This window comes from Pangasianodon hypophthalmus, chromosome 8 (genome assembly GCF_027358585.1).
Source record: "Pangasianodon hypophthalmus isolate fPanHyp1 chromosome 8, fPanHyp1.pri, whole genome shotgun sequence".
NCBI classification, from domain to species: domain Eukaryota; kingdom Metazoa; phylum Chordata; class Actinopteri; order Siluriformes; family Pangasiidae; genus Pangasianodon; species Pangasianodon hypophthalmus.
The window spans coordinates 27,496,096-27,509,825 of NC_069717.1; the positions used below are offsets into that span (position 1 = coordinate 27,496,096).

General features: G+C 40.4%; 2 protein-coding genes across 3 annotated transcripts; one reads left to right on the forward strand and one right to left on the reverse strand.

Moving 5' to 3' along the window:
* The first annotated feature begins 5,465 nt into the window (after positions 1-5,465).
* On the forward strand, positions 5,466-8,562 carry tubb2b (tubulin, beta 2b). Its single transcript, XM_026945801.3, has 4 exons — positions 5,466-5,625; positions 6,926-7,034; positions 7,118-7,228; positions 7,346-8,562. Exons 1-4 carry the CDS (start codon positions 5,569-5,571, stop codon positions 8,404-8,406), a joined length of 1,338 nt encoding a protein of 445 aa, XP_026801602.1. The 5' UTR covers positions 5,466-5,568; the 3' UTR covers positions 8,407-8,562.
* Positions 8,563-8,752: 190 nt separating this feature from the next.
* On the reverse strand, positions 8,753-13,020 carry bcl2l16 (BCL2 like 16). 2 transcript variants are annotated; one of them, XM_026945886.3, is made up of 3 exons: positions 12,702-13,015; positions 11,941-12,490; positions 8,753-11,148 (listed from the first exon to the last, which is right to left on the reverse strand). In XM_026945886.3, the coding sequence occupies exons 2-3, from the start codon at positions 12,406-12,408 to the stop codon at positions 11,014-11,016; spliced, it is 603 nt and encodes a 200-aa protein (XP_026801687.3). In that variant the 5' UTR covers positions 12,409-12,490; positions 12,702-13,015; the 3' UTR covers positions 8,753-11,013. The 2 variants fall into 2 exon arrangements, with proteins under 2 accessions (XP_026801687.3, XP_026801688.3); XM_026945887.3 differs by having other exon boundaries at positions 11,006-11,144; positions 12,702-13,020.
* Positions 13,021-13,730: the final 710 nt, after the last annotated feature.

Here is a 13,730-nt window from a genome sequence, read left to right on the forward strand (position 1 = left end):
GTCCCTGCACAGATCAATAATCAATACTGGATCATTTCTACAGACTCCAGTGGTGGTCCAGAGCAGAAGGTAAAGGGTGTGGCAATGTCTGATTGTCTGACATCAGCTACGCAAAGGACTAGACATCCATCGTGGAGATCTTTTTCTATTCATTTCTTTGTAATGACTGATAAATAACTCATATAGTCTGTGTGGTATTCATTCATGCTCTAATTGCACAGTATATATGCACACTCAGATACAGGCACATCTTTTTGTCTGTGAGTCAGCCTCTGAGAACAATGTCAGGATTCTGGGCTAGCGGCTAATGTGATAATAGACGCTAGTTCTTCAGAGGACAGTGATATATCCAGTTTGAAAGGCAGTGTGTGTTTGTGTGTATGTGAAAAAAACAGTCTGCGTGGCTTCTGAAAGGGAAGCAGTGTGTGCGTGTGTGTTTGTGTGTTCATGGCAGCTGAGTCAGCTTTGTGTAAAGGCAGATATCCTTCGGGAGCATGCTTCTGACTCACCATTAGCTAGCTAGCTCCCTCAGACGCAGGACTGCTGAGAGGGGGATGGGAAAAAAGGTTTAGACTGCAGCAGGGCTTGGCAGAGCTTCATGGCCAGCTTTTTTCTCACACAAAGTGCCCTTATTTCAGTTCGTAGCACTTCAGGAAAACAAATTATACACTACATACTATACTACATGATAAGTGAAGTCTCATCACATAGAGAGCTCCTTCAGAAAATGAAGCTATTCATGGTCACATTTTTTCTGTCAATCTTCAAATAAACATGGCAAGTGTTTATTTAAAGAGCAGTCTAAAATGATCTCTGATGTTTCACAACTCAGATGTGTGTCAGTCCCTGCAGTCCTGGTTTATGAGAGGGTGAAACGGAGCCTGATACAGTGTTGGATCTGTGTGGACTTCCCCTGGGGATTGCACATGCTCTGTCAGAGACAGCTGAACATATGAAAGAATATTCACGACAAGTTCTACCATCCGAAGCCTCCAAGATTATTATCATAGGAATGACTCAGTGCCTTTCCAAATTTACACGACATTCACATCGCCACTAAATCTACTTGATAAACAAATCACCTTTGTTGTCTGAGGTTTGCTTCTTTAATTGTGCACTGGAGCTGTGAGCAAGCTAATGTAGCTAACAAGCTAAGAAGTCTGTCTCACCCAAAATCTTTAAAGAAATACGTCAAATACTTCCTTTAAACAATATTGATAAGCTACACAAATTCACAGTTTAGTAAATACAGGTCAGGCTAATTTAGGTTCAAAATGAAATTGTAACTTTTCGGTACAACTCCAAACTTCGGGCCTAGCTGGAAAATGATACCAAAATGTGCTAAATCAAAATAAATGAACAATTTTGGTTGTCTAAGATGGCCGCCCTCATAACGTTACTCTGTTCAGATAGCATAGGAGTTCTGTATTCCAAACATATACCGCATTTTCTTGGATATGGATTTCATACAGGCTATGATGATTGGTTGGGCTCGGTACCATCGTCCTAGCAACCAAAATGCATTTTGATTGGTAGAATAGCGAGGGGAAAGTGGAGTAGATTGTCCCCTGTTTCATTAGTATGCATTGTCAATATTCTCAAAGCTCGCAAGGAAGCAACAGTATTCCATACAGCGTAGCTTTTTGCAAGACTGAAACTGCGTTAAATGAAATTACAGTGTAATATTTATCCTTTATATGTAATTTAATTATATATTAGGAAGTCTTTCCATATCTTTTTGTTTTTTCATCTATATTTAATACTTGACCATCAAGTGCAATTTATTATTGTACTGTTTTATTAGGGGGTAAATAATAGATTACACTTGCTAGCCGCGTATTAAATATAAAATGAGTTCAGTATTCCTGTAAGCTTTTCCTTTTACTGGTTGATTCATGGGAAAAGGTCAAGCGTACGGAATACCGCACTAACAATTTATACTGCTGTAATTAAAGATTACAACAAGTCACGCTGGGTCCTATATCAGATGAAGTGGATATGATTTGAGGAAGCTTTTGGGTGAGATGGATTTCCATTACTTTAGCTACATTAGCATCATTACAAAACTCCACTGCAAAACTAAAAAATCATGTCCAAAATCAGGTACAAAATCAGGTACTAAACACATCTGTAAAGGCTTACGTTTGATTTCTCGTCAAACCATTTCTTTAATGCCTTCGATTGAAAAACAGTGACCCACCAAATTGCTATTGCTAGTTGCTAAACTACATAACCAGTGCTAAATGACACCTTTTCTCTCCCTGCTGTCTGATCTTTCCTGTTATGCGAAGAGAGATTAGAAGTGCTGCACAGGAAAGACAGATGCTGAGTCAAAAGACGGCAGATCAGTCCGTCCCTCGGAGGATCCATACTGGACCAGACCCAAGGCCTTTATTACCTCAGCCCACTGCAGATCACTCAATAAAACACACACAGAGGCCATGTAATAAAAGCTTATCCTGTCCTTTAACGTCTTTGTGCTGTGCAACACCAGCAAACCGCTTGTTTCAAATTATTGGCACCCTTAGTGTTAATTTATAGATAGCTTGTCTTGTAATATCTACCAAGCATGGAGATACGTATAGAGGATCTTGATCCAGGCGAATTAATAAGTATTATGTATTATGCTCGAAGTTGGTACTAAGATATGGAAGATTATCGGGATATCAAATCATAAATGGTACAATTAGATGTAAATATACTTTGCCATTTTATACATTTTATTGGAATTTTTAAAAAATTTATCTTTATTTTTATTAAAACAAAGAGTAGTCAAGAGTAAAATAGTAAAACAGGTAAATAGAAAAAATACAACAAATAATAGCAGATAGAAAAAAAGATAATAACAACATAAAATATGAAAAACATATAGGTGTCTAAAAATAAATACAAATAATAAAAGTACCATAATTAAAATATTAAAAAAGCACACAATAATAAAATCTAGTTAAATGGTAAAACATAAAAATATGTTTTAGCTGTTTTTTTTGTTTCTTTTTTTAGCCTGAAGAATAATTATTGCTTCCAGATTTTCCAGTCTATTCCAGTTGCATACGTGGAATATGAAAAAGGCTGGCACTTGGTCTTACTTGGTCACTCATTGTTTATCATGCATTAAGAATTATTTTCTTAAAACTGGACTAGCAACATTAGTCTTCAATTGCCTTACATTTTTATTCATATATGTACACAATTACACACACACACACTCCTCCTGTATCACTCCTGCATGCTGCCACACCTCAAGATTTGTAGTCTGATCTCCTACTAAATCGATTAGCCATTAAGCTGCTAAGACTGCGCTGCGGAAGCAGAGCTGGGTGAAATGGGGGAAGTGTTGTGCGATGACGCAAGCTGTTTCACGAGCACACACTGGCTCTTTTGTCTCCAGATTTAGAATTTGGATATAACCACTGATTAGAAAGTGCAGGGAGGATCCAGAAAGTCTTGTTAAATTTAGGTCAGTAGTTTTAGGGAATGTATGTGTGTATGTGTTTGTGTGTGTGAGTGTATCTTTTTGACTCCAGTAGATGAATAAGGCTTAGAGACAGCACTCGACGTGTGCTTTAAAAAAATACAAAAAAACAAAAAAACAATTCCTTTAATTTTGTAAGAAATTTGTCAGCAGGTTTTTTTTTCCCCCGAATGAAATGGAGAGACCTGAAGGGCGACCCGCTAATATCCCATCTGTTCGGCTGCCTCTGGTCATCTCAGGAAAGCCCTCGAGACCTTGGAAATATTCCCTGCCCCCTCCATCACAGCACACAATACGACAAATCTCACATTCTCGCTCTCCAAGTCATGCCAACTGTACCAAGGCAGCTGACTGTATCTTGGCCTTCCCCCTCCTTTATACAGATTAGCTATTAATAATCCACACAAACACTGCAGAGACAAGACAAGCACTCGGATCTTTCCACGCCACAGGCTCTTTTAAACCCACTTTTCCATTGTCTGCCGCCGTCACCTGTAGGCCAAATGCTAAACAGAAGGACTTTGCATTGTGGCAGCCATTTTACTTCATTCTTAGATGACTATGCAACAAACAGCTTGGGGGGTGGAGTAGAGGACATCATTTACTGTAGGCTGAATAATGGCTCGGTAATAGCCTGGAATAGGAGATGAACCGAGCTGAGCTGCAAACACCTCCCATACACAGCTTACTGAGGAAGAAATCACATGCTGGTGCATGTGGAGAATTGCAGCTGCAGCCTGTGTAATATCCTGCTTGTGCTAGTCCAAGAACCTGTGCACACTTGGTTGTTGAATGCACACTAAAATTATGTTCATTTTAGGAGCATCCATATTAAAATTAAAGCGTCAATGCAGCCAAGACACTGCCACATTCTACAATCAAAACCACCTGCAGTACATTTAGTCATAATGCACATGGTCTATAGCCCTATTCGGACTGCATTAGCTTTACACAGGGAGCTATGGTAATGTAATTATTACTTGTGTATCTCTGGGATCTTGTCAATCTGTCAGTACTTCATGTTTGTCCTTTGGAAAGATTATGCTTGATTTGAGAGGCAATGCTTTTCACCTAGTTTTAAAAAATGAATCTGGATTAAACCGCCATCCCACTTTCCATCCCTTCTGGAGAAATGTTGAGCTTAGACGATTTAATATGTCTGTTACTGATTACTGTCAGAAACACTGCATGTTATAAAACAGGTTTGCTAGTGAACGACTGGAGATGAATAAAATGAATAAAGCAGTAGATTTGAGTTTATAAACTTGACAATTATCTTTTATCATGCTGTGTCACTTTAGGCTATGGCATTTCACAACCTTATTATGGTCCTTTTAAATATTTGTGTTTAATGCTTTGTTTTGTTTTATGTGTTTAATTCAGTGTGTAGCACTAAAGGAAAGGGTTCACTGCCTCATTCATTGTGCACTATGCATAATTATAATGAAGATGACATTCATTTGATTAATAATGAGCATATTGCGGTAGTAGGATGGCGAGCTAGCCGGCTAACTATAGGTTTATTTTTTTAGGTTTTGGGTTGTGCATAGTTTGATATTTGATACTTTTAAGAATAAATAAAGAGCCTGAATAGCTTTTAAGCTCTTTATTTAATGAGTTCTAGTGCAATTCCTTGAAAACCAAATGAAAACCATTTTGGGGAGAAACCTTACTAGCTAATCTAATTAAAATCTTTTCCTTAAATATAACTACAGTTTACCTCGAAAACCTTAGTCGTTTTGGACCTTTTTTATGTTTACAAACTGAATCTGGGACAAATTATTTAGTCCTGTATTGATACAGACGCAGGATACATTATATGCTAGCATGACTTTTAACTTAGCATGGCGTGACAAAGCGCAACGTACCCGGTTTGAGTGACAGCCCGTGTAGACCAATCAGCGACGACTACGGCTGCTCTAAGCCGATTTTTGAAAATTTCAACCAATGGCGAACTGAAGCCGGCGTATGGGCCGGGTCTAAACTAGTGCGCTTATAACGGGGGCAGGCGCTGTTTTCCGCACTTCTGTAGAAGAATAAAGGAAGGACAGTTTGCATTTCTCAGACTGAACTACCTCTGAAAAAAAGCAAAAATGAGGGAAATCGTGCATCTTCAGGCTGGTCAGTGCGGTAACCAGATCGGAGCCAAGGTCAGATTTATATATATTTATATTCTTTTATAATTTTTAGAATGGTTTTTTCTTTGGTTGAACTTGAAATGTCATTCATTCAGACGGAATTGAGCTTGAATTCTTGTCTGTTGAGCTTAAAAAGCAAGATACACATTTCCACACTGATATTTTCAGTTTCATATTTTAAAAAAAAACCCTGTAAATGGACGCCGTCGTTGTGGATGTGAAGGAAAAGAATGAAAAGTGGGTCGCCATAACCATGTGCTTCCTCATTTCTTATTCTAGCACTGCACAGGGAAGAAAAAAAGGAAATAAAAACATTAATATTGGTCAAGGCTTCACTTCCATCAGGAAGTTTCTTAGATGTATAATTTTGCTCACGACGCTGAAAAAAAAAATCCTCTAGTGTCGGTTGGAGGGATTTTTCTTTCACAAAGGCGCTGCGGGGAGGCAAAAATACTATCCTTTTTTAAATTAATTTTTATTTTAATCCCTATAAATTGACACTATAGTATTTTTTAAATAAATATAACCCGAATCGGGGCCTAATTCGATCAATTTTATTACACAATTTCAAGTTTATTCATTTTGACTGAAGGCCCAGCCGGGTGCGGGCGCGCGCACCGCGCCTTTTAGCCGGAAATGGGTGGGAGGGGCGGAGCCTGAGTGACGTAACTTAAAAAAAAAAAAAAAAAAAAAAAAAAAAATCCTCGCAGATGGATTTCAGCCAACCGGCGCGAAGGCCGCGCGCGCGATTTTTTTTTCTTTTTCTTTTTTTTGTTTTTGAATTTCCTGCGTCATTACTGGCGGTTAAAAATTTTTGAATCTGCATTCCGAAGCGCGTGTTGAACAAATGAATGTGATTGGCTGGTGGGGGTTTTTCGCGCGCGATGTATTTTATGCTAAGTGATACTAAGAGGAGCGCGTGCCCGATTCAGTGCTGCAATGCGGCGGCTAATCTCTCCCTGCCATAAAGTCAATATCATGATAAATTATGTCACGACTCACTTTTCAGATACTAACTGAACGTAAATTTCTTGGATCTCCTCCCTTCCGAGTCTATATATGTATTGAAGTTTAATAAAAATAAATGTTATTGTAGATTTCTGAATGCAGTCGTGTTGTTTTGTTAGCATTGTTAAACCTAAATATCATGATGTGGCCTGATCTTTTTTTTTTTTTCCTTTTTTATTTTTTTTATCAGTCCTTTATTGTGTGAAGAGTGTAAAGTCCAGTTTGTATACAGTCATAAGAAAATAAATCATGTTAATCACTAACATTTCCTCTTTTATGCTTTCATTTTTATTTTTTTTTTTAGTTCTGGGAGGTTATTAGCGATGAGCATGGTATCGACCCAACTGGCACATACCATGGAGACAGTGATCTCCAGCTGGACAGGATCAATGTCTACTACAACGAGGCATCCGGTACATATTTCACACCAATATGAAGGGTTTGTAACGTGTGAATTGATGGTTCAATTCGTACTAACTTGTGTTTTGTGATGTAGGTGGCAAATACGTGCCCCGTGCTGTGCTGGTAGACTTGGAGCCTGGTACCATGGACTCTGTGAGGTCTGGACCTTTTGGTCAGGTCTTCAGACCAGACAACTTTGTCTTTGGTGAGTGAGTGGTTTTAGTTTGGTTGAATTTGAGCATGTTTATGAGATGATGATGATGATGTGAAGAGTTCAAAAACGAATACTTGAGTAAATATTCCAATTGAATGTTTTGTACAGGTCAGAGTGGTGCTGGAAACAACTGGGCCAAGGGCCACTACACAGAGGGAGCCGAGCTTGTCGACTCTGTGCTGGATGTGGTGCGTAAGGAGGCTGAGAGCTGCGACTGCCTGCAGGGCTTCCAGCTCACCCACTCCCTGGGTGGTGGCACTGGCTCAGGTATGGGCACTCTGCTCATCAGCAAGATCCGTGAAGAATATCCCGACCGTATCATGAACACCTTCAGCGTGGTACCCTCGCCCAAAGTGTCCGACACCGTCGTAGAGCCCTACAACGCCACATTATCCGTACACCAGCTGGTCGAAAACACAGACGAGACCTATTGTATTGACAACGAAGCTCTGTACGATATTTGCTTCCGCACACTGAAGCTCACGACACCCTCATACGGTGACCTCAACCACCTCGTGTCGGCCACCATGAGCGGCGTCACCACCTGTCTCCGTTTCCCTGGTCAGCTCAACGCAGATCTGCGCAAACTGGCCGTCAACATGGTGCCCTTCCCACGTCTGCACTTCTTCATGCCCGGTTTCGCCCCACTGACCAGCAGGGGAAGCCAGCAGTACCGCTCACTCACAGTGCCCGAGCTGACACAGCAGATGTTCGACGCCAAGAACATGATGGCCGCCTGCGACCCACGCCACGGCCGCTACCTCACTGTTGCTGCCATCTTCCGTGGCCGCATGTCCATGAAGGAAGTCGACGAGCAGATGCTCAACGTGCAGAACAAGAACAGCAGCTACTTCGTCGAATGGATCCCCAACAACGTCAAGACCGCTGTGTGCGACATCCCACCACGTGGCCTCAAGATGGCCGCCACCTTCATCGGCAACAGCACTGCCATCCAGGAGCTGTTCAAGCGCATCTCCGAGCAGTTCACTGCCATGTTCAGGCGCAAAGCTTTCCTGCACTGGTACACCGGCGAGGGTATGGATGAGATGGAGTTCACCGAAGCCGAGAGCAACATGAACGACCTGGTGTCCGAGTACCAGCAGTACCAGGACGCCACAGCTGAGGAAGAGGGCGAGTTTGAAGAGGAAGGAGAGGAGGAGCTTGCGTAAATCTTGCTTGTGTATATGTGTATGTGCCAAGCTGTAATATTTTCTGACCTACCTGAAATGAAAACCTTTCCAGAGTTCAGTTTGTGTTGTTCTGCTGTCCATTCCTTTTCTGTACAGAAACGTGTCATTAAAATTCTCTTTTGTTAAAGTGGTAAAGCGTTGTGTTTGACTTGCTTGCACATAAACAGGAAACGAATGATTAAAAATAAATTGTAGCACTCTGTGTACATTTCCTCTGCGCTGCTTCATAAGACTTAATAAGATGGAGATCCTTGCCCAACCTGTTTAGTGTGTGTATAGGATTTCTCTTGGACAGATCAGCATAGTATGAACATCCTCAAGCATAATCATGACCTGCTTAAGCTGCAGAAGATGGCATTCCTCAAACTCTTCAGTGAAGGTGGTTAGGAGCTGCTAAGCACAAGAAGTTATGGCTGAGATTTGTTTTATTTTATATAAGCAGGCAAATTGCAAATGCCTGCACTTACCAAATGGGGGAACAGGTAAGAATAGAGACTATAATGTTTTTACTTTGGAGTCCCCACTTTTTTACCCAGCAGTTAACCTTCTCAATTGTTATATGCATTCATATTACTTGGAGCAAATCATTTTATGCCTACTGCACCAGTACAGTCTTAGGATAAATAAAAATGCCTGAAAGTATACACCAATCAGCCATAACATTAAAACCACCTGCCTAATATTGTGTAGGTCCCCCTTGTGCCTGCAAACAGCCCTGACTCGTCAATGCATGGACTCCACAAGACCTGAAGGTGTGCTGTGGTATCTGGTACCAAGACATTAGCAGCAGATACTTTAAGTCCTGTAAGTTGTGAGGTGGGGCCTCCATGGATCAGACTTGTTTGTCCAGCACATCCCACAGATGATTGGATTGAGATCTGGGGAATTTGGAGGCCAAGTCAACATCTTGAACTCTCTGTCATGTTCCTCAAACCATTCCTGAACAATTTTTGTAGTGTGGCAGAGCACATTATCCTGCTGAAAGAGGCCACTGCCATTAGGGTATACCGTTGCCATGAAGGAGTGTACTTGGTCTGCAACAACGTTTAGGTAGTTGCTATGCATCCTGGTGCCATCTCTTCCCCAGGTAAGCAACACACGCAACCATCTGTCCACATGATGTAAAAAGAAAATGTGATTAATCAGACCAAGCCACCTTCTTCCATTGCTTTGTGCTCCAGTTCTGATGCCCACGTGCCCATTGTAGGCACTTTCAGCAGTGGACAGGGGTCAGCAAGGGCACTCTGTGTGTCCTGACACCTTTCTATCATAGCCAGCATTAACTTTTTCAGTAGTTTTGCTACAGTAGCTCATTGGTTGTGCTTCCTCTGACCACTTTTGGTAGGTACTAACCACTGCATACCGGTAACACAAGACCCATGAGACCCGCCGTTTTGGAGATGCTCTGACCCAGTCATGTAGCCATCACAATTTGGCCCTTGTCAAAGTAGCTCAGATACTTAGACTTGCCCATTTTTCCTGCTTTCAACACATCACTTTCAAGAACTGACTGTTCACTTGCTGCCTAACATTTCCCACCCCTTGACAGGTGCCATTGTAAGAAGATAGTCAATGTTATTCATGTCACCTGTCAGTGGTTTTAAAGTTACAGCTGATCAGTGTAAATGGATTGTTATTAAGATTGAGGTCATTTGCCTGAGGTAAACTTTAAGCAGCTATTGTAACACTGATCTCATATATTCCCTTTTACTGTATATTCATGATATGTTTAGAACCTGACATGAAAGTGATCAAATGACTTTCCTGCTAGATAAAGTCTGTAAGAATCCACTTAATTGGCATTAAGGAGGTGGCAAGTTTTCTCTTTAATTCATTTCCCCTTCCTTGTTTGTCAGTCATAAAAACAGCATGCTGTGATTTTTTTCACTTGTTTACAGGCCATTTTATTCAAAGTTTTGACACTAACCTACTAAAACATTTAAAATTACACACAGAAACAAGATATACATATTTACACTAATCAACATAGCCTGGCTTCAAAATTGAAAATACTGTCACACCAGCAGTCAAAAATACCAGTGAAAGGAAAGATTTCTTTACAATACTGTAGAGAAACACTGATTACTGAATTCTAAAAGCATATCACAAGTAAAAATGGCAAGAGAAAAAAGCTATTGGTGATACAGCACATGATAAGCATGAATATTTCAGTGAACATTGTGCTGCTAGCAATTTTAGCTAGTCAAGGTTAGCATAACATGTGGACTGTTGTATACTGCTGTTTGTTGTTTATTTCGAACATCAATCACTTGAAGGTGTGATATGTGATAAAAATTACAAAATTTTCAGCCTAATTAATTTATAAGGATCATCATTTATATGTTATTCAGGCAACCGGTAAGACAACACTGTCCTGAATTACATTGCTTGTGGTAACAGTCGTCAAGGCAACATTGGAAATTGTATATTATCAGAGTAAACAGTATATCACAATGATAACGATGATATTTTACGGTAGGCTGATATTTTGGCATTCTGTAGAGTAATATGCGTTGTACAATAGCCTCGATATTTTCTGAGAAGTCCTGGCATATGAAAGGGTTTGCCACATGAGGGCACTGTAGACTAAATTATTAGTCTTCTTTTCCACAGGAAGTAGGTGAGGATCCCCAAGCTCAGTATTAGCAAACTCCAGCAGCACACCTTCTTTACCTGGCCCTCCAAAGTCTGCTTCTCCCCAAAGCGAGCCACAAAACCTGACTTGGAAAAACACATATACAGACTTAGTAACTGTTGTTTGATCTGAGTTCCTGCACATATTATTCATCTGCTCTCCGCTTAATCTCTAGCTACAACATCTATAGGGTATGTGTGGTTTCCACAGACACAAACTTGGACACGTATAATAAGTTCAGGGCAATTACAGAATTCCATCAGTATACAACATTGTTTATGTGTTCTTTGGTCAAACATATTTGTAAATTAAATTTCTGCAGATGGGTAATTCATCCTTTCAGAGATGGGACTGCCTTTTCAGAGGAAAGAATCTGGGGTTATGTAGTATCAACATATCTCAGTTTTGGTGTGAAGGTGCATGGATACCATAAAACCTTTGGGAAAGTGTAGATAGCCAAAGTGACTTTTTATTGTAGATAAAAACTAAGACTTTGTTTCATATTTCTTTTGTCAAAGTGTAACATTTGTATCTACCAGTTGTTTTAATTTCATAATATATAACCACATCTTGTAAACACATAATGTATAACCACATCTTTTAAACACTTATTGATGAGTTTACAAGTTAAGAGGTTTGCGGTTCTTTTCTCAGTACAATACAGTGTTAAAAAAATTCTTGTCTGTGACAATCACTCTTACTCTACAAAAGTGAAATGCCCCTGCAGAACTATGGTATTCCCAGTTATTTTGCTCCATATAAAATAATCTGTACATCTAAATGGCTGTTAATACATGAAAACTGCAGTTCCCTAGAAGAAAGACTTCCACTAGGTCTTCCACTATCTCTTCTTACTCCTTGCCCTCTTGCCAACTTACCCATCCTCCCTTGTCCCTGATCTCAGGGCAGATGACTCTCTCAACATAGCTGCCTACAGACTGCTGGATCTGGGGTAGAACACTGTTCATGCCATTTTTTTGGCAGTGAAGTGCCATCTGACCAGCAAGCACAAACACAGAGAGTACGGCGCTCCAGGCCAGGTCCCTGCGCCTCGTCTGGGAGAAGTGCTCGTCCAGTATGGACAGCAGTGTAGAACATGCTGTCTCCTCTGTCACGTCCCGGAAGACACGTGGCCAGCGACGGAAGAAGATCGGGAAGCGCTGGAGGAGCTCGTCCCCTGCATGGCGCAACGCTGCTGAGGCTTGAGAGGGTGCTGGGCCTAGTGATGTGCCTGGTTTGATTGTTACATAGTTAATATAGTCATAGGCCATTAGGTAGGCTTCTCGAACCAGGGGATCAGGGCTGGACAGGCCCTGGCCAATCAGAGGCTTATCTAATAGGCCCATCAATGCTGTATCCAATCAGTCTTGGTTTTCAACTTGGATTTTCCTGCATGATGATCTGCCTTGGTATCTTTTTGTTAGGGTTCTGCAAACACATTAAATCCCACAAGCAGAAATGTACTTAGATTCATTTGTATAATGCGAGTGATAAAATTGTTGTGATCCTTCAACCCTTCAAATGCCCTAGGTACAAAGTGCACTTTGTTGTTCTTGTGAAACATATTGCCATATCAAATATCACACACATCCACACATACACATGCACCCATGTGTCCACAGATGCTGGAGTGACTCACCTCTTGAGAATCCCTTGAGAAGAACGCTAAGGCCCAGTTAGCAACTGTTAGAACAATGAATTAGCTCTTTTGTCTGTTTTGTCGGTCAGCTGAGGTGCATGCATGCATGTATATTTATGCTTGTGTGTTAATATGTTGACCCTGGTTATATTTAGCACTCCTGCTTCTCGAACGTGTACAATTTCGAAGCCTCTGACCACCACCACCCCCCTGGCCTCTGTGGTTCCAGCTAAAAATATTATGCACTCAGATGAGTGAGCCTTGATTATTATCTCTATAAAACTGATCAACACTAAAGCCTCACATTTGTACTGTTGTTAATGGGCACCATTTTTAAATAGGGAGTACTTTGAACAAATCCTACCATAAATGCAGAGTATTTGTATTGCATTTGTATACCAAAAGAATTGTGTCACCAAAATGAAAGCCTGGATCTTGTAGCAGAATTATTCTTCAACTCAATGAGATTTCAGATTTGTGGTGTGTATATATATATATCCCTATACAGGCAACAGAAGGCACACTACTCAAACCACTGCATTCAGTATTGATGATTGATGATTTTGAAATCCTCTTTCTTAACTTTAAGTTTCTGACATGGGGAAGCCTTCAGGACTTCATAGCACCAAAAATTAAATATGAAAAAAATAAACCACTGTTTTTGTCTTATTTATATAAAGGCTGGTGAGGGAATGCTTATTTATAGCTATTATTATTATAGTAATATAAGTGATAACAGGAGAACTAACTTATTTCATGGGCTTTCCACAACATTAAATGTAACTATAAAGGGATAAAAAGTGACATGCCATTCTTTAATTAATAAAAAATTGTAATTGGCATATTGCTTTCGTATAAAAGGACCAAAACACTTCAGGGTGTATGGTTATATGTTTTAGTATCAACGATGGGTTGGGAACAGGAACTCTGCTTCATCACACCAACATCCTGTTGTTGATTATTTTCCTTGTTTTCTTCTTTGGTTGAAAGTGGATTATACAGTCACTAGGAGGCAGTGCTGTACCAAGA

Excerpts from the sequence above, each read along its gene's own strand:
- tubb2b (XM_026945801.3), top strand. The coding sequence starts at position 5,569 with ATGAGGGAAATCGTGCATCTTCAGGCTGGTCAGTGCGGTAACCAGATC. Across the intron at positions 5,626-6,925 it reads GTAACCAGATCGGAGCCAAG|TTCTGGGAGGTTATTAGCGA; the intron begins GTCAGATTTATA and ends TTTTTTTTTTAG. Across the intron at positions 7,229-7,345 it reads ACCAGACAACTTTGTCTTTG|GTCAGAGTGGTGCTGGAAAC; the intron begins GTGAGTGAGTGG and ends TGTTTTGTACAG.
- bcl2l16 (XM_026945886.3), bottom strand. The coding sequence starts at position 12,408 with ATGGGCCTATTAGATAAGCCTCTGATTGGCCAGGGCCTGTCCAGCCCT. Across the intron at positions 11,149-11,940 it reads TCAGGGACAAGGGAGGATGG|TCAGGTTTTGTGGCTCGCTT; the intron begins GTAAGTTGGCAA and ends TGTTTTTCCAAG.